Source organism: Triticum aestivum, chromosome 6A (assembly GCF_018294505.1).
Source record: "Triticum aestivum cultivar Chinese Spring chromosome 6A, IWGSC CS RefSeq v2.1, whole genome shotgun sequence".
NCBI lineage: Eukaryota > Viridiplantae > Streptophyta > Magnoliopsida > Poales > Poaceae > Triticum > Triticum aestivum.
The window spans coordinates 11,155,926-11,179,334 of NC_057809.1; the positions used below are offsets into that span (position 1 = coordinate 11,155,926).

The 23,409-nt window shown below is 46.0% G+C and overlaps 1 protein-coding gene across 1 annotated transcript; it reads left to right on the top strand.

Moving 5' to 3' along the window:
• The first annotated feature begins 17,267 nt into the window (after positions 1-17,267).
• Positions 17,268-17,816, top strand: LOC123129963 (agamous-like MADS-box protein AGL80). Its single transcript, XM_044549918.1, has one exon. The coding sequence runs from the start codon at positions 17,268-17,270 to the stop codon at positions 17,814-17,816; it is 549 nt and encodes a 182-aa protein (XP_044405853.1).
• Positions 17,817-23,409: the final 5,593 nt, after the last annotated feature.

A 23,409-nucleotide genomic window follows, 5' to 3' on the forward strand; every position in this document is an offset into this window, starting at 1 on the left:
ATTTTCCCCGCAGTGTGTCTGATGCCGCACAATTTTACCAGGCCGAGGACGGAAGCTTGACGGAGAAGCTGTTCTGGTCTCAGTATGCTGAGGCCGAACATCCGGTGCCGATGAGCGACCAGCTGAAGATGATGGTCGAGCTACATTAGGTGGCTGATCAGGCCATCAAAGGCTTTATATTCTAGCTGTGGCCTGGCGACACCCTTCCGAACAGCTTCTTCGGCCTGGTGAGGCGGGTTGTGGATGCTTGCCCACGGCTGGAGGCCGTCAAGCGATACGTCTGCATTGAAGGTGCACGCTGCTATGTCTTCAGCTTGCGCTGGTTTTCCCCGAAGAGGAAGGGATGATGCAGCAGAGTAGCGTAAGTATTTCCCTCAGTTTTTGAGAACCAAGGTATCAATCCAGTAGGAGGCCACACGCAAGTCCCTTGTACCTACACAACACAAAGAGCTCAACGCAACCAACGCGATTATGGGTTGTCAATCCCTTCATGGTCACTTACGGAAGTGAGATCCGATAGATAATATTTTTGGTATTTTTGATATAAAGATGCAAAGTGAAAAGTAAAAGGCAAAGTAAAAAAACAAAACAAGATTAAAGTTTGTTTTGATGACTAATAGCACTAGTAGAAAACAGGGCTTTGGTCCAGGCCGGGTCAGCCCATTAGTCCCGGTTCAGTCCAGAACTGGAACCAATGTGGGCATTGGTCCCGGTTCGTGAGCCCAGGGGGCCGGCCGGGCCACGTGGGCCATTGGTCCTGGTTCATCTGGACCTTTTGGTCCTGGTTGGTGGGAAGAACCGGGACCAATGGGCCTCGCTCCTGGCCCACCACCATTGGTCCCGGTTGGTGGCTTGAACCGGGACCAAAGGCTCCCCTTTAGTCCCGGTTCATGTCACCAACCGGGACCAATGAGGTGCCTATATATACCCCTCGCTCGCGAGCAGAGCACCCCAGTGCTCTGTTTTTCTCTGGCCGAGGGGGAGAGGGCTTGGTGGTGCTCTAGCTCACCTCCTATGCACACAAGGTGTTCGATGGAATGCCCGAGCCACACTACTTAAGCTTTCTCCTCTCCAAGCTCGACCTCCAAGCTCCATTTTCCATAATATTTGTCTAGGTTTAGCGGTCCGTCACGCCCCGTCCCCGTCTTCACCGCCGTCGATCACCCGCGCCGAGCTCATCGCCGGCACCACCGTGGTGAGCCTCTTGTTCTTATCTTCTTTCTGAAAGGAAAAATATTCTTACTTGTATGTTTACATAGATACTTGTATTATTTTCTTACTTTTATTATTGCATCTTATATAGTGCGATGGTTTTGGTATCCGCCCCCGTCGGCCCTCGTCCTGTCTATGATTCGGATGTGGTATATATATTATCTTTATAACTATTGGTTCATTTATTGTTTATGAAAATTATGCCGACCAACGTGACATAGATTTTATTTATGTAGGATGTATGTGAATCGGAAATGCCAACCGACCCTATTGTCGAGAGGTTAAATTTAGTTGAAGAAGAAAACAATTTGTTGAAGGAAAAAATAAAAAAATTGAGGAGGAGAAGATGATATTGGAGTTGCATGTTGCGGATGTCGTCGATGATCACAAGATCAAGATGGATGCAATGCGCTTGAAGATTAGAAAGATTAGAAAATATGCCATTCATACCGAGGCTTGGTATCATTATGCCGTTGGATCAATTGTTACCTTGGTTGCGATTATGATCGCATTTGTTTCGCATTGAAATGTTTTACATAGTTTCAATGTATGGTTTAATTAATTAGATGCTCTGGAGAGCTATATGTTGTTAGATGAGAACTATGTATGCACTTTGGTTTTAATGTGATGATGAACTTCTATTAATTTGGACACTTAATTATATATAATGCACGCAGATGAACCGGCAATGGATGTACGGTGACAGACACACCTGCGAGTACATTAAGGGCGTGCATGAGTTTCTCGATGCGGCTGAGGCAAACAAGCAGAATGGTTTTATGTGTTGTCCATGCACTGAATGTGGGAATACGAGGTCTTACTCTAACCGGAAAATCCTTCACTCCCACCTGCTTTACAAGGGTTTCATGCCACACTATAATGTTTGGACGAGGCACGGAGAAATAGGGGTTATGATGGAAGACGGCGAAGAAGAAGAGTACGATGACAACTATGTGCCCCCTGAATACGGTGATGCTGCAACGGGGGGAGCTGGTGAAGATCAAGAGGAACCAGACGATGTGCCCAATGATGCTGCAACGGGTGAAGCTGCTGAAGATCAAGAGGAACCAGACGATGTGCCCGATGATGATGATCTCCGCCGGGTCATTGTCGATGCAAGGACGCAATGCGAAAGTCAAAAGGAGAAGCTGAAGTTCGATCGCATGTTAGAGGATCACAAAAAAGGGTTATACCCCAATTGCGAAGATGGCAACACAAAGCTCGGTACCGTACTGGAATTGCTGCAGTGGAAGGCAGAGAATGCTGTGGCTGACAAAGGATTTGAGAAGCTACTGAAAATATTGAAGAAGAAGCTTCCAAAGGATAACGAATTGCCCGACAGTACATACGCAGCAAAGAAGGTCGTATGCCCTCTAGGATTGGAGGTGGAGAAGATACATGCATGCCCTAATGACTGCATCCTCTACCGCGGTGCATACAAGGATCTGAACGCATGCCCGGTATGCGGTGCATTGCGGTATAAGATCAGACGAGATGACCCTGGTGATGTTGACGGCGAGCCCCCCAGGAAGAGGGTTCCTGCGAAGGTGATGTGGTATGCTCCTATAATACCACGGTTGAAACGTCTGTTCAGAAACGAAGAGCATGCCAAGTTGATGCGATGGCACAGTGAGAACCGAAAGAAAGATGGGAAGTTGAGAGCACCCGCTGACGGGTCGCAGTGGAGAAAAATCGAGAGAAAGTACTAGGATGAGTTTGCAAAGGACCCAAGGAATGTATGGTTTGCTTTAAGCGCGGATGGCATTAATCCTTTCGGGGAGCAGAGCAGCAATCACAGCACCTGGCCCGTGACTCTATGTATGTATAACCTTCCTCCTTGGATGTGCATGAAGCGGAAGTTCATTATGATGCCAGTTCTCATCCAAGGCCCTAAGCAACCCGGCAACGACATTGATGTGTACCTAAGGCCATTAGTTGAAGAACTTTTACAGCTGTGGAATGGAAACGGTGTACGTACGTGGGATGAGCACAGACAGGAGGAATTTAACCTTAAGGCGTTGCTGTTCGTGACCATCAATGATTGGCCCGCTCTCGGTAACCTTTCAGGACAGACAAACAAAGGATACCACGCATGCACGCACTGTTTAGATGACACTGAAAGTATATACCTGGACAAATGCAGGAAGAATGTGTACCTGGGCCATCGTCGATTTCTTCCGACCAACCATCAATGTCGAAAGAAAGGCAAGCATTTCAAAGGCGAGGCAGATCACCGGAAGAAGCCCGCCATGCGTACCGGTGATCACGTACTTGCTATGGTCAATGATTTACACTACATAATCTTTGGAAAGGGTCCCGGTGGACTAGCTGTTCCGAATGACGCTGAGGGACACGCACCCATGTGGAAGAAGAAATCTATATTTGGGACCTACCCTACTGGAAAGACCTAGAGGTCCGCTCTTCAATCGACGTGATGCACGTGACGAAGAACCTTTGCGTGAACCTGCTAGGCTTCTTGGGCGTGTATGGGAAGACAAAAGATACACCTGAGGCACGGGAGGACCTGCAACGTTTGCACGAAAAAGACGGCATGCCTCCGAAGCAGTATAAAGGTCCTGCCAGCTACGCTCTTACGAAAGAAGAGAAAGAAATCTTCTTTGAATGCCTGCTCAGTATGAAGGTCACGACTGGCTTCTCGTCGAATATAAAGGGAATAATAAATATGCCAGAGAAAAAGTTTCAGAACCTAAAGTCTCATGACTGCCATGTGATTATGACGCAGCTGCTTCCGGTTGCATTGAGGGGGCTTCTACCGGAAAACATCTGATTAGCCATTGTGAAGCTATGTGCATTCCTCAATGCAATCTCTTAGAAGGTGATCGATCCAGAAATCGTACCAAGGCTAAGGAGTGATGTGGCGCAATGTCTTGTCAGTTTCGAGCTGGTGTTCCCACCATCCTTCTTCAATATCATGACGCATGTCCTAGTTCATCTAGTCGACGAGATTGTCATCCTGGGGCCCGTATTTCTACACAATATGTTCCCCTTTGAGAGGTTCATGGGAGTCCTAAAGAAATATGTCCGTAACCGCCCTAGGCCATAAGGAAGCATCTCCATGGGCCATCAAATAGAGGATGTTATCGGGTTTTGTGTTGACTTCATTCCTAGCCTTAAGAAGATAGGTCTCCCTAAATCGCGGTATGAGGGGAGACTGACTGGAAAAGGCACTCTTGGAAGAGACTCAATAATATGCAGGGACGGATATTCTTGGTCTCAAGCACACTACACAGTTCTATAGAACTCTACCTTGGTGACCCCGTATGTCGATGAACACAAGAACAGTCTGCGCTCCAAACACCCGGAGCAGTGCGACGACTGGATTACATGTGAACACATCAGGACTTTCAGCATTTGGTTGGAAACACGTCTCAGAGGTGACAACACTGTTTGTGATGAGTTGTACTTGTTTTCTAGGGGACCATCTTTGACTGTATTGACTTACAAAGGATACGAGATAAATGGAATACATTTTGCATGATCGCCCAAGATCAAAAGAGCACCGACCAAAACAGCGGTGCCCGCTTTGATGCAGCAACCGAGAGCGGAAAGGACACATATTAGGGTTACATAGTGGACATATGGGAACTTGACTACGGACCTGATTTTTAGGTCCCTTTGTTTAAGTGCAAATGGGTCAATCTGTCAGGCGGCGGGGTACAAGTATTCCCACAGTACGGAATGACAACAGTGGATCTGAAAAATCTTGGATACACTGACGAACCGTTCGTCCTAGCCAATGATGTGGCACAGGTTATCTATGTGAAGGACATGTCTACCAAACCGAGAAAAAGAAAAGATAAGGAAGCGAATACATCATACGATGAGCCAAAGCGCCACATAGTTCTTTCAGGAAAAAGGGACATCCTGGGAGTGGACGGCAAGACAAACATGTCTGAAGATTATGAAAAGTTTCATGAAATTCCTCCCTTTAATGTCAAGGCTGACCCAAGCATCCTGATAAACAATGAAGATTATCCATGGTTACGGCGCAATAAGCAAATGACACAAGCGAAGAAAAAGTGAAGACTTTCTCCCGCAACTATTATGATGATACCATGCCAACTTTGTAACACATGGACATGCTACCATTGTCCGTTTTGTACATGCACATGCTATGTGGGTGAAATTATGATACCATGCCAACTTTCAAGTTTTTCAGAGTTCATTTGAAATGCGTTCATGTCTTATGGTTCGGCCCTCGTAATACCATGACCATTAGTCCCTGTCCCATGCCAACTTTCAACTTTCAACTTTCTAAAACTAATGGCACTGACAAAAAGTTTATAATTTTGCTCCTCGCCCCTGGACCATGACCATTAGTCCCGGTTTGTGCCACAAACTGGGACTAAAGGGTTGGTCCTTGTTACGGGCAGAGTTTAGGCCCACCTCGCCAACCGAAGGGGGCTCACACCGGTTTATAAGCCCTTCCCTCTGTGCCTTGTTGAGATCCTCTCAAAGTGAAAATAGATGCCCTAATAGAGAAAAGTTTAACCTAAATTCATAGTGAATTTCTCTGAAATTCATAGAAATTTACTATGAATTTAGGTTGAATTTTCTCTATAAGCGCATCTATTCTCATTATTTTAGTAAGTTAATCACAAACTTGTCATTCAAACAATTTTCAAAGAATTCAAATTTTAATTATTCAAATTTGAAAACTAATGGCACTAACAGAAAGTTTATAATTTTTCTAAAACTAATGGCACTAACAGAAAGTTTATAATTTTGCTAACCTAAAAGCAAACAGAATTAAAAATTAAAGCAAAAAACAAAAGAAAATAAATAATGCAAAAAACAAATCAAAAAAATAGGAAAAAAACTATTTTTGTAGTAAAGTTAATCACAAAATAAAATGGCACTAACAGAAAGTTTATAATTTTTCTAAAACTAAAAGCAAAAAGAATAAAAAAATAAAGCAAAAAACAAAAGAAAATAAAATAAATAAAGCAACAAAAAAAATGCCACCTACTGGGCCCCCACGGCCTGAATACGACTAGAAACCCATCAAAGGGCCAGGATTCAGGCCCGCAGGAGGCCCAGTAGGCCCACAGGCATAGAAGTGACAATTAGGCCTGTAAGCCTGCAATGGAGAGAAGCTCGAGAGGGGTGCGGCAGTGGGGCTTATAAACCACTGCGCACCCCTCTCAACTAGCGAGGTGGGACTAAACTTTCGACGCCGCAGCCGCACAAGGCCTTTGGTCCCGATTGGTGGCACCAACCGGGACTAAAGGGGGGCATTGGTCACGGTTTGTGGCACCAACTATGACCAATGCCACCTTTAGTCTCGGTTGGTGCTACCAACCGGGACCAAAGGCCGCCGCTTCCCGCCCTTTGGGCTACTGAAAAGAGGCCTTTGGTACCGGTTGGTGGCACCAACCGGCACTAAAGGGGGGCATTGGTCACGGTTGGTGCCACGAACCATGACCAATGCTCCGTCTATATATACGACACTTGTGAAAATTTTGGTTCAGTTCTTCAATCCAGCCCCGACGGCACCGCCAGTCTGCCCCTCTGCTCGCCTCGCCGTCGCCGCCGTTGCCCCTGCCCCGCCCCCGAGCGCGCCGTGCCTCGCCGTCGTCGCCAGGCGCCCGTCCATCACCCTCGAGCACCCCCTGCACCGCCGAGCCCATCCGCCGCCCCTGAGCACCCTCTGCGCCTCGCCATTGCCGCCGTTGCCCCTGCCCCGCCCCCGAGCGCGCCCTACCTCGCCGTCGTCGTTGGTCGCCCGTCCGCCGCCCCCGAGCACCCCCTGCGCCCCCGAGCCCATCTGCCACCGCCGAGCGCGCCCCGCCATCGCCCTCGCCCTCGCCGGCCCCGAGCCCGTCCTCGTCGCTGTCGCCCCCGACGCCGGCCGTCCGCATCTCCTCCCTGATCCCTCCGGGAGAGGTAGCTACCGCCCCATCCTCCCCCCTTCCTTCCCTCCCTGCTCCTTAATTTGCAAAATATTGATATGATGTAGATGTATGTATATATGTATGAGTTGGGGAGAAAGTTTATAATTTTTGTTCATATATACTGTAGATGTATGTATGATGAATTTTGATATTTTTTTTGTTCATATATAATGTAGATGTATATGTATGTATGGAATGATATCGATGGATGTATGTATATAGAACATTCGTAGAAAATATGACGAATCTGATATGACCAATGTCCCCCTCCGGTTCACTCGGGAACACTAACTATCTCGGAGAAAAAAATGTTATCGGGGAAAAAATGTTATCGGGGTCGAGGGTCGTCGAACATGAGAGGAAGAAGAGGATAAAAAAGAAGAGGAAGAAAAAAAAAGAGGAGAAGAAAGAATAGAGGAGCTCCTCTATTCTTTCTTCTCCTCTTTTTTTCTTCTTCTTCATCTTTTTTTATTGGGAATGAGGGTCGTCGAGGGTCGCCGAGCGGTAGAGGAAGAAGAGGATAAAAAAGAAGAGGAAGAAAAAAAAGAGATTTCTTCTCCTCTATTCTTTCTTCTCCTCTTTTTTTCTTCTTCTTCCTCTTTTTTTTATCAGGAGCGAGGGTCGTCGAGGGTCGCTGAGGGGTCGAGGGTCGAGAGGGGGTCAACGGTCGCCTAGGGGTCGAGGGTCGAGAGGGGGTCTAGGGTCGCCGAGAGGGGAGAGGAAGACGAGGAGAAATAAATAAGAAGAAGAAAAAAGAAGAAAAAGAAGAGGAGAAGAAGAAAGGAATAGAGGAGAAGAAGAGAAAAATAGAATATATATTCTATTTTCTCTTTTCTCCTCTATTCCTTTCTTGTTCTCCTGTTTTTTTCTTTTTTTCTTCGACACGTGGGGGGGGGGTCGAGAACGTCGGACATTCATGAGAGAGGCGAGGAAGAAGGGGAAGAAGAGGGAGAAGAAGAGGAGAGGAAGAAGAGGAAGTCTTCTCCTCTATTCTTTCTTCTCTTCTTTTTTCTTCTTCTTCTTCCTATATGTATTAGTTTTTTTATTTAGGTTGTTAATTAGTAGATATTAATTTTGTTCATACATGTATGGATGCATGTGATATGTATGTATGTATGTATGTATGTATGTATGTATGTATGTATGTATGTATGTATGTATGTATGTATCGGGTATGTCACTGTCGATATACCCCCTACCCGATAACTTCGACATGAGGGGGTCGAGAGGGGGTCTAGGGTCGCCGAGGGGTCGAAGGTCGTCGAACATGAGAGGAAGAAGAGGATAAAAAAAGAAGAGGAAGAAGAAAAAAAGAGGAGAAGAAAGAATAGAGGAGTTCTTCTCCTCTATTATTTCTTCTCCTCCTTTTTTTTCTTCTTCTTCCTCTTTATTTTATCGGGAACGAGGGTCGTCGAGGGTCACCGAGCGGTAGAGGAGAAATCCTAAATAGAAAGTATCGTCGGTGTGAGATACATGTACCGTCGGTGTCGGACACTACATCCACGTCCCACAAGTGGCGCGGGCTTCGACGCCCACGTCACTTGTGGGACGTGGATGTAGTGTCCGACACCGACAGCCACATGTATCACACCCACGATACTTGCTATTTAGGGTTTCCTCTACCGTTCGGCGACCCTGACCCTCGACGACCCTCGTTTCCGATAAAATAAAGAGGAAGAAGAAGAAAAAAAGAGAAGAAGAAGAAAAAAAAGAGGAGAAGAAAGATTTCTTCTTCTCTTTTTTTTCTTCTTCTTCCTCTTTATTTTATCGGGAACGAGGGTCGTCGAGGGTCGCCGAGCGGTAGAGGAGAAACCCTAAATAGAAAGTATCGTCGGTGTGAGATACATGTACCGTCGGTGTCGGACACTACATCCACGTCCCACAAGTGGCGCGGGCTTCGACGCCCACGTCACTTGTGGGACGTGGATGTAGTGTCCGACACCGATGGCCACATCTATCTCACACCCACGATACTTGCTATTTAGGGTTTCCTCTACCGCTCGGTGACCCTCGACGACCCTCGTTCTCGATAAAAAAAAGAGGAAGAAGAAGAATAAAAGAGGAGAAGAAAGAATAAAGGAGTTCTTACTCCTCTATTCTTTCTTCTCCTCTTTTTTTTCTTCTTCCTCTTCTTTTTTATCCTTGAAGCGTTGTCGAGGCCACCCCAAACCCTAGAGAAGCAGCATCGAGGCCACTAATTAATATTAGTTCTACGTTTCCCACTAATATATCCATCTGTCATGTTTGAATAATAATTGCCATGTTGTCATTATTTGTAGAAACTATGGACACCACCCAAGACGAAGTACAAGAAGAGTTGTTGGGGGACATAATCGCACGAGGAAGTGATGCCGTCGTCTCGTTGTTTCTCAACGACACCGATGGTCTGGAAGCAGCTGGCTATGATTATGATGGCTCCGGTGACCTAATGCCGGTGCAAGAAGGAGACGGTGAGGACGGTTCCGGTGACCCAATGCCGGTGCAAGAAGGAGACCGTGATGACGTCTCCGGTGACCGAACCGAGTCCGGCCAAGTATATATATTAGTTAAGGTTCTGCTGACTAGCTAATTAATGCATTCATTGTTTTGGTATGTACACATATTAATTAAGTCTTTGTTCTTTTTTCTAGCCCTCCGGATCGAGCAAAACTTTGGTAAAGAGACGAGGCCCGAAGAAAAAGTTGAGCTCGGATGAAAAGTTTGAGATCATAGCAATCGCGCCCGACGGCCAACCGATTGAACCCCTTCGAACAAAGAGCGCATTTGTTGCTCAGTGCAGGGTTTTGGTTAGGGACAAGATCCCGATCAGCATCCAGCAATGGTTAAAGCCGGCTACAGAAGACCCTGAGGTGTCTTATGTCAATGATATGTAGAAAAATGATCTTTGGACTAAGCTAAAGTCAAATTTCACCCTACCGCCAGAGGATGATCCAGAGAAGCCAGTTAAAGAGCAATTAATCAAGTCTTTTGCTCTTAAGAGGATGGCAGAACTATTCAGGAGGTGGAAGAAAGAGCTGAATAAGTTTGCCGAAAATAAAGAGACACCAGAATTCAAGGGCAGATATGAGAAGATCAGAGATCACTGGCCCGCATTTGTGGCCCACAAGACATCAGAAAAGAGTAAGAAGATGTCGGCGACAAACAAGCAAAATGCTGCGAAGAAGAAGCATCACCATCGCATGGGGTCAGGTGGCTACCTCGTAGCCTGGCCTAAGTGGGCCAAGACTGAGAATGATCTGGTTGATAAAGGGATCGAACCAGAGACAATTAACTGGCCAGACCGTTGCCGGACTTGGTTCTTCGGGGCTGGTGGAACCTTGGACCCTGTAACAGGGAAGTGCATTTGGACGAACGATCAAATGGACATACCAGTCAAGAAGCTTCAGCAGTATATCGAAGCAGCGCAGCAAGGGACGTTCTTTCCAGATAGAGAGAACGACGAGCTCACAATGGCCCTCGGGAATCCTGAGCACCCTGGACGGACATGAGGCACGCCAGGCTCCATTCCGTGGAAGGTTGGGTTTCCGGATGCTGGCGGTTACAAATCCCAGGAGAGGAGGAAAAAATTGCAGCAGACCCAAATGCAAGCGCTGCAAGAAAGGGTACAGGCGATAGAGGAACGAGAAGCAAATCACAGCAAACGTGCTGCCGAAGCTTCCCCCGAAGCTACCCCGCCATCTCAGCGGAGAAGCAGCGTGGCTTCCACCGAGCTGCTTCAGCCGGAGCATGCCTTGATGGCTCCTGCCAGCTATCCCATGGATGCTATCACGGAGTCTCAAAATTGCCACCTTATGACGCAATGGATGAATTTGAAGGTCAAGGCGGCTGTTGGCTCTGTTTATCCTACTAAACCCGGCGCAACTTTTCACTATCGGCCGATTCTAGAAGGATATGCTAGGGTGATGGTGGATGAAATAACAGAGGGATTTGAGGACCTCCAGCTTGACCACCCTACCGGTGAAGGAGAGACTAGGCTGGGGTCTGCTCTGAAGACTCCATGCCTATGGCGGAAGGAGCTCATCAACCTTCCGAACTGGACGCCTCCGCCTCCTCCTCCTCCTCCGGCAAGTCAGGGCACTCCACCTCCTCCACCGCCTCCTCCTCCGGCGAGTCAGGGCACTCCGCCTCCTCCACCGCCTCCTCCTCCGGCGAGTGACGATCAGGACACTCGACCGGCTCCTTCTCCGGCGCGTGGCGGCACTCCGCCTCCTTCTCCGCCCGCGCTGACGCGCCCGAGCAGCCAGCCTCCTCCTTCTCCGCCTCGTCAGCAAGGGTGGAAGAGACCTGCCGCCGCTCCGGCTGCTCCGGCGCGTCATAGTCCTTCTCCTCCGCCTCGTAAGCAAGTAAAGAAGACAACCGCTCCGTCTGCTCTGCCGGCATATAGCAGTACAACTAGAGGCGGGAGGAAATACAGATTCGGTCCTTCTCTGAAGACTCCAGAGAAGTTACCATACGAGAGGACCCCGGAGGAGAACGCTGAGATCACACGAGAAGAAGTGAGGAACTACTTTGAAGGGGTGAAAGCAAAGAAACATCCACCTCCGGAGGAGAAGGTAGATCCGGTGAAAGCGAAGCGCACTCTGGCTTCCCTGACAAAACAACCCAAGTCTCCGTCGAAAGGAAACTATGAGCGCATTAGTGGAAAGTAATTGGGCGAAGCGGAGTGGTCAGGAAGTAATGTCAGTGATCAAAGGCTGAAAGAACGACGAGTTGGGAAACAAATTGCCCAGCTTGGCGAACAAGCGAAGCAATCATGCCCCCCGCTCAAGGTGCCTAGCGACAACGTTGCTAATGATCCGAGGATGGTGCTCGGTTATAGCAATCTTGGCGATTACCTGCCCGACGATGTACATTATGAACCCATGGAGGTGCAGATACAAAGATACGAGTACGGGAAGCCTCTCGTCAAAGATGAAAGATCTCTATCAACAATGATGCGAAGATTGCATGATTGGTACTTGAAAATCTGCAGAGCCTCTGGGGGGAGGATTACTTTGTATGTGAAAGTTAAAAAGGAGCATGACCTCGTTGGAATTGAACTGTTGCCTGTTCCATTTGTGGAGTTCTTTTAGTTTTTCAATCAATTGGCCCTCGATAAAACAACGGTCACCTGCTACTGTCTGTAAGTAGTACTACTTCTGTCATTAAGTCTCTCTATATAGCTCAGCTCTTTCATTGCATGTATTTATAATCATCCTCACTATATTATATGCAGATTGAAGATCGCCGAATTGAAGAAAAGACAAGTCGGTGATATTGGGTTCATTAACACATATCTCATAGAAGCAACTCAGGTTAAATTTCATGTCATAGCTACCGAGGCCAACTTGCTACGATCGTTGGTAATAAATGAAAACAAAGATATAATACTCTTTCCTTACAACTTCAAGTGAGTGTTACTGTCTTGTGCGTATTCGGTTTCCCTTATATATTAGTCAAGGTTATAGTAATGTAATTGATGAGTTATGCATGCATGTGCAGTTACCACTATATTCTCCTAGAGATTAAGCTTGAGCAGGGACTAGTAACCGTCTTAGACTCAAGACGAAAAGATCCCCACGACTATGCGGACATGACTCAAATGCTCGAGAAGTAAGTTCAATCGATCATTATCCACCATATCAGCAACTTTGTTCATTTCCTGATATATCAAGTAATTGTTTTCTTTGTCTGGCAGGGTTTGGAAAAAATTCTCCAAAAAAGCTCCAGGACTCCCGAAGAAGCTGCAATTTAGACACCCGAAAGTAAGTACTATAGTAGCATGTTCCACGCATCTCCTATTGATTTGGCATTCTTGCTTATCAGTTTGATTGACCTCTATTTCTTGTAAAGTGGTTGTGGCAGGAACAAGGGAATGATTTCTGTGGATACTATGTTTGCGAGTCCATCCGCCACACGACCTGTGAGCGGGGCTACACTGACGAACAATATGAAGTACGTAAATAACAACATTCACAATTTTATTTTATTACCATCATTTGTGTTGAGTTTCATTCATATATATATATATATATATGTGTGTGTGTGTGTGTGTGTGTGTGTGTGTATTGACCCCCTTCTTCAAATTAGATGTTTCGGAAGCGGGATGAACTCCTAGCACCAGCTTGCATGCGAGCAATTCAAGAGGAATTGGCGGCATTCTTTCTTGACCATGTGATCGCTAAAGACGGAGAATACTATGTGGACCACGAGTCCGTATGATTATATTTGTAAGAGATAATTATTGTATATATGTAGCCGGTAGTGTCGGATAGATATACGAGAACTTGTTGTTCGACCAATCTCTCAGAGAAGGAGAGGTGGTCGATATCACTTCTCTCTGTATGCATATATGTTCATGACGATCTTCTGTTTCCTTCGTTTGCTTACTAGCTAGCTAGCGTGTCTAGTCCTCTCTATACGTATGTATAGTACATAGCGTCGACCAAGCACGAACATAAGAGAGGACACTTCTCTCTATTAATTGTAGCTAGCTAACACAATATATGAAACACCTAAATTAACCCCCCAAAACCCCCAAACCCCCCCCCCTTCAAGAAAAAACAAAACCCCCAGCCATAGAAATACTGACGCGTGGATGCCTATTGGTCCCGGTTGGTGCCACCAATCGGGACCAAAGGGTCTCCTGCCTGGGCTCCGCGCACAGCCCACGTGGAGGCCCATCAGTCCCGGTTCTGGATTGAACCGGGACTAAAGGGATATGGCATTAGTATCGACCCTTTAGTCCCGGTTCAGGAACCGGGACAAAAGGCCCTTACGAACCGGGACAACAGGCCCTTTTTCTACCAGTGTAGATTTTTGCAATAAGTATGTGATTTCTTTATGACTAATGTTGAGTCCATGGATTATACGCACTCTCACATTTCCGTCATTGCTAGCCTATCTAGTACCGTGCAACTCTCGCTAGTACCATACAACCACCACATATCCTTCCTCAAAACAGCCACCATGCCTACCTATTATGGCATTTCCACAACCATTCCGAGATATATTGCCATGCAACTTTCCACTATTCTGTCTATTACGACACGTTCCATCATTGTCATATTGCTTTGCATGATCATGGAGTTGACATCGTATTTGTGGCAAAGCCACCGTTCATCATTTTTTATACATGTCGCTCTTGATTCATTCCACGTCCCGGTACACCGCCGGAGGAATTCACATAGAGTCATACTTTTTTTCTAGTATCGAGTTGTAACTAAATAAAAGTGTGATGATCTTCACTATTAGATCATTGTCCCATGTGAGGAAATAAAAAAAGGGAGAAAGTCCAAATAAAAAAATAAGAAGGCCCAAAAAAGAAAAAAAATGAGAGAAAAAGAGAGAAGAGACAATGTTACTATCCTTTTTGCCACATTTGTGCTTCAAAGTAGCACCATGATCTTCATGATAGAGAGTCTCCTATGATATCACTTTCATATACTAGTGGGAATTTTTCATTATAGAGCTTGGCTTGTATATTCCAATGATGGGCTTCCTCAAAATGCCCTAGGTCTTCATAAGCAAGCAAGTTGGATGCACACACACTTAGTTTTCTTTTTTTGAGCTTTCATAAACTTATAGATCTAGTGCATCCGTTGCATGGCAATCCCTACCCACCACTCACATTGATATCTATTAATTGGCATCTCCATAGGTCGTTGATATGCCTAGTTGATGTGAGACTATCTCCTTCTTCTTTTTCTCCACAACCACTGTCTATTCCACCTATAGTGCTATGTCCATGGCTCATGCTCATGTATTGCGTGAAAGTTGAACAGGTTTGAGAACATCAAAAGTATGAAACAATTGCTTGGCTTGTCATCGCGGTTGTGCATGATTTGAATATTTGTTATGATGAAGATGGAGCATAGCCAGACTATATCACTTTGTAGGGATAAGCTTTCTTTGGCCATGTTATTTTGAGAAGACATAATTATTTTGTTAGTATGCTTGAAGTATTATTGTTTTTATGTCAATATTAAACTTTTGTTTTAAATCTTATGGATCTGGACATTCATGCCACAATAAAGAGAATTACATGGATAAATATGTTAGGTAGCATTCCACATAAAAAATTCTGTTTTTATCATTTACCTACTCGAGGACGAGCAGTAATTAAGCTTGGGTATGCTTGATTCGTCTCCAAAGTAATAATTTTTTATTGTTCCATGCTATTATATTATCTGTTTTGGATGTTTTATATGCCATTTTATATGATTTTTGCGACTAACCTATTAACCTAGAGCCCAGTGCTAGTTCTTGTTTTTCCTTGTTTTAGAGTTCCACGGAAATGGAATACCAAACGGAATAAAACTTTCGCGATGATTTTTCTTGGACCAGAAGACACCCAGGAGACTTGGAGTGCAAGTCAGAAGAGCCACGAGGCGGCCACAAGGGTGGAGGGCGCGCCCAAGGGGTAGGGCCCCTCACTAACCCCCTGACCTAGATCTCCCCCCTATATATTCTCAAATACATTGAAAACTTCTAGGGGAGCCATGACACCACTTTTCCACCGCCGCAACCTTCTGTACCCATGAGATCCCATCTTGGGTCCTTTTCCGGCATCCTGCCGAAGGGGGATTCGATCATGGAGGGCTTCTACATCAACATCGTTGCCCCTCCGATGAAGCGTGGGTGGTTTACCACAGACCTACGGGTCCATAGTTAGTAGCTAGATGGGTTCTTCTCTCTCTTTGATTCTCAATACCATGTTCTCCTCGGTGTTCTTGGAGATCTATTCGCAGTAATACTCTTTTGCGTTATGTTTGCCGAGATCCGATTAATTTTTGATTTATGATCAACTTATGAATATTATTTGAATCTCCTCTGAATTCTTATATGCATGATTTGATATATTTGCAAGTCTCTTCGAACTATCGATTTGGTTTGGCCAACTAGATTGGTTTTTCTTGCAATGGGAGAAGTTCTTAGCTTTGGGTTCAATCTTGCGGTGTCCTTTCCCAATGATAGTAGGGGCAGCAAGGCACATATTATATTGTTGCCAACGAGGATAACAAGATGGGGTTTTCCTCATATTCCTTGAGTTAATCCCGCTACATCATGTCGTATTACTTAACGCGTTACTCTGTTCTTATGAACTTAATACTCTAGATGCTGGCAGGAGTCGGTCGATGTGTGGAATAATAGTAGTAGATGCGGAATCGTTTAGGACAACTTGACACAGACGTGATGCATATATTCATGATCATTGCCTTAGATATCGTCATAACTTCGCGCTTTTCTATCTATTGCTCAGCAGTAATTTTTCACCCATCGTAATAATTTCTATCTTGAGAGAAGCCTATAGTGAAACCTATGGCCCCCGGGTCTATTTTCCATCATATAAGTTTCCGATCTATAATTTTAGTCAATTTACTTCCTTTGCAATCTTTTAGTCTCCATTACATGAACCAAAAATACCAAAAATATTACTTTACCGTTGATCCATCTATATCAGATCTCACTTTGCAAATAACCGTGAAGGGATTGACAACCCCTTTGTCGCGTTGGGTGCAAGTTGGTGTTTGTTTGTGCAGGTATTCGGTGGCTTGTTGTGTTGTCTCCTACTGGATTTATACATTGTTTCTCAAAACAGAGGATAATACTTACTCTACTTTGCGACATCAACCTTTCCTCTTCAAGGGAAAAATCAACGCAAGCTCTAGAGGTAGCAGTATGCATGTCAAGGACTACCAGAATCTACTCTAAAAATATTTTCTTAATTTAGATACAAAGGAATCAGTGGTAGATGGGATGATCTATATTTTGAATAACCATCCAATTTTGGATAGAATTAAACTGCAAAAATAGTTTGGCAATACATTTTGGTAAAATAGGCATGTCCTAATAATAAGATGCATGTGCCTCTTCAGAGAAACCTTCCATATATTTTCTCCAGCGATTGACGAGAAATTTCAAATTGATTGACGAAATCTGCGGTCTTAGGAAGTAAGTCTAATTTTTTTTGATATATAACAAAGTTACAGCTGGGCACAATTAAGTTTGGCCCCGAAATCTATCATATCCTCCATCGACATGGTTCTAGCTTCCTCATCCTAGCAAGCCCGCCACTATAAATCCACCCTACCTTCCTTGCTTCTGACTCACCCAAACTAGCAATTTTCCTTCCTTTGCAGATTTTCCCCTTAGCTGACAATGGCTCGCAAGAAGGTGGCCCTCCGGTATATCCGCAATGACTCGACGCGGATCAATACCTTGAAGAAGCGTACCAAGAACCTGATGAAGAAGGCCGGTGAGGTGGCCACCTTGTGCAACGCCAAGGCCTGCGTGCTGGTGTATGGTGAGGGTGCAATGGTGCCAGAGGTGTTCCCATCCCATGCCGAGGCGATGGCTATCCTAAGTCGGTTCAAGAGCATGCCAGAGGTGCAACAGCTAAAGAAGAAGATGGACCAGGAGACCATTCTTAGCCGGCGCCTCATACAACTCCGACATCAGGTAGAGAAGATTAGGTGCGAGCACGAGGACCGTGAGGCCAGGATTCTCTTGCACAAGGCCATGGTCAGTGGACACCTCCCAGGAAACATCGAGGAGTTCACAACCATGGCCCGGAAGTTAGAGTTAATCCTTAAGAGCCTGAGGGAGCGCATCACGAAAATAACTGGGCAGCCGCCAGTCTACCAAGCCCAGGCACCATATGTCACCGGCGGCATGGACATGGGGTCTCCGATGTATCAGGCATTGTGACAGCAGCAGGAGGGATGGCTTGACATGGCGAGGTCCCAAGGGAACCCCCGCACCCAGATCTACAATGGACACAATACTCGTCTATGAATATGTAAGAAGGGAGAGGAATTCCACAGGTAGCGCATGACCAACTACATGTGTCATCTTTTTTTATTTAGTTTTGGAATGGTTAATAAGATGGATGGATTACCTGCAAAAAAATAACATGTGTACATGACATATCATCAATAAGATGAGACATTTGGTCTCAATGTTCCTGTTTTACTAAAGGCAATTTTAGTCATTGTTATTGTTATTATGGATCTCTTCCATGCTCTATTTGTTTCGTGAGTTAGTTGCAACGTTGAGGTTGTACCTACTCTTTATGTCAACTTGTTTTGTCAAGTTTAATTTTTTGTTGACTCTTAGCACTGCATCAAGCGATCCAACTATGAAGAGTTACCTCTCGCCTTCTGCATAGCAAGATGCACACTGCCTATGCAGATCCTTAATAGTTGTAGGGAAACGTGAGCACATGTATTGTTTGACGCAAACCTCTTATGTACTAAAACATTTGCACTACTACATTTCATTCTCGAAACATGTGATTATAACATTGAGTGCTAGGACGTTGGCCTCTACACCAGCAACGTCTTGGGAAAGTTTCACAAGCAGGTGACTGTGTCGACCAGTTTCATCATTAATCAAGTCCCATGCCACTCCGGAGAGAGCATTGTGTTTGAGCTATACTCAAGCTACTATCAGAGCCCCAAACTCTATTGGGTGCATCTTTGATGGGAGATGGGAGATGTGGTATATGAATGTAGTTTCCACTACTTTGAAAATGAATGGTGGGATTTGTGCACACATAATTAGGCCGATGGTGCACCCAAATGTGTTCATTCCACTGCGATACTTTCTGGGGAGGTGGTCAAAAGCACCAACAGCAAACGTCGAAGGCGTTGGGCACCTGCTGAACTTTGGACTGACTGAAAGGGTATTATAACTTTTTTCCCAAAACAATTCCCACTCAGCCTGTCCCACCTATTGCTATTTGCAGGACCCTAGGAGAACTAGCTGACAAGAGGAGAAGTGTATATAATATGCAAAATTACAACATTGTGTACCATAGTCACTCTTTATATATGTAGTCCTTTCTAGAAGAAATCCAGCTCAAAGGATTTCCATTTTCAAAGCACATGAAATAAAATGCACTAGCATGTGTCAAGTACATTATGGATGCTGAAATGCATATAATGTGGTTGCAAATAGAAACATAACCTCGAAACATCAGTAAGTAGTAGCGCTAGCTCAATCGAGCTATTTTCCTAGTGTATGCCTATTTTCTAAGTATCGTTTTTCCGGTACTCGACAAACACGTCATTTCATGAGTGCGAGAAAGAAAATACCCGGAAACCACAAGACACACGACAAGCATGGGCCTTCACTAAGTGGCACAAAGAAAAAGACTCGGCAAAGAGAAAACACACGGCAAGCTAAATAGGGCACTTGGCAAATCCCAGAGATATGTGCCCTTTACCTCCGCAAATGACGGCATTGTAGCGGCAAGTCGTAGTTTGCCAAGTGTCAACAGATAGACACTTGGAAAAGAATTTTGTTTTCTTTTTTACATCCAAAAATGTTTGCTGAGTGCCTGTCACAGAGCACTCAGTAAACCTGTTTCTTTCTTTGGTTTGCCTGGTTTTCTTTTTTCCCCTTCTTTTTTCCTTTCTTATCTTATCTTATCTTATCTTTCTTTATTTATTTCTTTCTTCTTAGGTCACGTTTGCATGCAAAGTGTCAGGACCCCGGTCCTAAGTCACACTGATCTAGCATGTAACACATCATATCACTTTGCGGCCTCACACACGGTATTCCCACGGGTGCCACCTTACCTAGCCTGGGGCCGTATGCGCCTTTTGGCTCACGTATATGATAGTGTCGCTAGCATCCATATGACAAAGAACTCGGGCCGACATGACTAGTCGTGAACCCAAAGTGGCACTAACTTACGGGGACAGGCATACATGAATCAACATGGAGCATGTCAGTCAGCAGTGTGTGAATCCGGGCAGTAGCACTGTGCTAACAGGACTCCGGTGAATCGGGCTGTAGCAGGCTAGGCAGGACTCCGGATGTCACCGCGTGACATTTCCCTGAAGGGACAGACATAGGAACGAAGTGAGTCACATGCCGACCAGTCAAGTGTTCCAGAGCAGTAGTGCTGGGCTAGCAGGACCCCGGTGAACCGGGCTATAGCGGACTACTATGGCTCATAGAAGAGAGGCTACCAAGGATAAACAACTAGGTTGTCAGATCCCACACATACCAAGCATTTCAAATCATACACACAATATGCTCGATATGTGTAAATACAACATGGCATCACAACAAGAGTCTACAACTCAAAGTATTTATTCATTAGGCTCCGAGGAGCCAAGCATTACAAACATGGGTCTCATGACCCCAACATACAGAGCATACAAGCAACAAGCACATGCGGAAGCTTAACATGTCTGAGTATAGACATCTACAAATGAAAAGGCTGAGAATCCTGACTATCTACCAGATCCTCCCGAGGGCACAAGATCGTAGATCAGGTATCAAGCTAAACGTCGAAGTCCACACAGAACTACTAGCGAGACTGACGTCTCTCTGCAAAACATAAAATAGGCAAACGTGAGTACAAATGTACCCAGCAAGACTTACATCAGAACTATCTACATATGCATCGGTATCAATAAAGGGGGTGATGGAGTTTAACTGCAGCAAGCCAGCTTTGACTCACTGGCTATCCTGAACTACGAATACAAGTAACTCTTTTGAGGTGGCGCACACGAGTCCACATATTCACCAATCAATACACCATCCATAGCACTCACGCTTATCTTGCGCATTTTAGAGTATCCACTTTCACTTGTCTATGAACTGTATAGGCAACCAAGCAGTCCTTTACCGCGGACGCGGCTATTCGAATAGATGATGTTAACCCTGCAGGGGTGTACTTCTTCATACACGCTCTCACCACTTACCGTCGTTTAAACGACATGTACTCGGCAACCTTCAAGCGGAAGCCCAACGAGGGTGTCGGCCAAGGCCTATCTAAACACTCAAGTCTGTAGTACAGGTTTATCGCCTATCCAGGTTCCATCCGCAGGGAGTCCGGACGAGGTTTCCAAATACGGCCCCGAACGATGTGTACAGGGTTCCGAGACACCAAATGGGCGCCCGACATGCCCGGCCATGGTGTATCTACTGCATCATAGCCCACCCCTAGGGTCAGCGCTACGCACGGCCGCCAACACATATCTTATAAACACCAAAAATTAGTTTCAACTCCTGGACAGAGGACTAGGGTGGTTAAGAAGCCGAGACGGTCAATTAAGGATCCCAATGCATGGTCGTAGATGTTTCTTAAATCACACGTACAGATGTCGGTGCTTAAGGACGGTTCCAATGAAACAACCCACCATGTACTCCTACATGACCTCTCATCGATACCTTTACCAAATCGTGTTCAACACACTTAGCTCACACATAGTAGGACATGTTCACAACTTTCCAATTCATCCCCGATGAATCAGACCTAACACAACTCTAAGTAATAGCAGGCATGACAAACAAGCATGAATGAGTAGGCACATCAGGGCTCAAACAACTCCTACTCATACTGGTGGGTTTCATCTATTTACTGTGGCAATGACAGGTCATGCAGAGGAAAAGGGGTTCAGCTACCGCAGCATGTAACAGTTGAATCGATGTTGTCCTAATGCGGTAAAAGAGAATAGGAGTGAGAGAGTGGGATTGTATCGGAATGAGGAAGGGGGTTTTGCTTGCCTGGCACTTCTGAAGATAGTATAGTTCTTCATCAGTTTCATCGATCTCATCGTCGAAAACATCGTCTACCAAGGGGGAACAACCACCGGCAAACACAGAAAGAACACAATCAATGCAATGCACAATATGATGCATGATCATGACATGTCAACATGCTGTGATTTGAGCTAAAATTCAAATTCAAACTAAGAACTTATAAAGTGAATTATCATGTTTTTATCTAAACATCAAGGTTAAGTTGTTTAAACATGCATGAAACCAGTACAGATGGATAGATTAGATTTTTCTGATCATTTTTCATATATAATTTGTTTGATTTGGAGTTACGGTTGAATTACTATGAATTTAGAAGTTTGGGGCATTTTCTGGAATTTCCTGAATTAAGTTAAATCCAGAATATGAGTTATTGCGTCAGCACTGTGTCACTGTGACGTCAGCTAGTCAACTAGGCGCCTCCAGGTCAAACCTGACCAGTAGGGCCCACTAGTCAGTGGCACATAGTCAGCTATAGAGGCTGACATGTGGGACCTGGTCAAAGCTGGCGTGGCCAAGTCAAAGTTGACAAGCGGGGCCCACCGAAATTAGTGCTAATCTAATAGAGAGTTAAACTAATTAGTTTAGGCATTGGGCCCACATGTAAGTGGGTCAGGAGGTTAATTAGTGGGTGATTAGTGCTAACTAGGTGGTCACGTTGACAGTCGTCGGAGTCTCGTCGGCGGTGACCTCGAACCGCGGCAGCGTTCGCTCGGAACTCACCAGAGGCGACGGATCGACGCGCCAGGGGCACCAGAGGAAAGCCCGTGCCCATGCGCATCTAGGGAGAACAACAGGAGGTGCGGGGGTGGCCAGAGTTTGCTAGAGTGGAACCCGCGGCGGCTGCCGGAGTTCGGGGCTAGTGCGGGCTAGCGCTGCGGTGTGCTAACGAGCGAGGCGAAGGTCTAGCGGGACACTACGCGTTGCGGGGAGGAAGTTGGACTCGCCGGGGTGACCATTTGGTCACCGGAGCTGCGCCGATGATGAGCTCAAGCGGCGGCGGCTATGGTCATCAAGGGGGCAACGTCTACGGCTCGAAATCGAAGGGGAGGAAGGAGGGGATCCACGCAGGAGCTCACAGCGGTTTGTTCGGTGGCCTCAACGAGCTCGGGGAAGCGTCGGAGTGGGCGCACGGTCGCCGGCGATCTCGGTGGCCCGAGGTTGAAGAAGACGGCGGTGAGGGCGTTCGGTGGCGTCCGGCGTCGCTTGGCTTGGTGAGGAGGTCGAGGACGAGGTAGCCGAGCTACTGGGCACGTCGAGGTGTCGAGGGGAGTCTCTGGGTGCGGCAACGGTGAGCGGTGGCGACGAGCTCCGCTCGGGCTGCACGGGAGAGAGAGCAGAGGAGGGGAAAGGGGTCCAGGGGGAGAGGGAGAGGCAGTGAGGGCTGCGGGGCGCCTCCAGACGCGTCGGGTAGGCTTAGGGCGCCTCGATGGCAAGCAGGAGGTGGCCATGGGTGGCTGCGCCCGTCGACACGCAGCAGCTCCTACTGGCGGTGGGAAGAAGACGACAGGGCAGCGCCTGGTGGGGTGGGCCGAAACGGCAGTAGGCCAACAGTGCCAGGTAAGGTCCAGGTGAGGTTTCTTTTCTCTTTTATTTCTGTTGTTCTATTTTCTGTAATTGTGTTTGGCTTTATTTAAAATGCCAGGCTATTTCCAATAATCAAGAAACTGCTGAATGTCACTGTTTGGAATATTTCCAACAGCAAACATTTCAGTTTGTGATTATTTGAGCATTTAAAGTATTA

Bases quoted from the DNA above. Each gene is read 5' to 3' on its own strand.
- LOC123129963 (XM_044549918.1), top strand. From the start codon at position 17,268: ATGGCTCGCAAGAAGGTGGCCCTCCGGTATATCCGCAATGACTCGACG.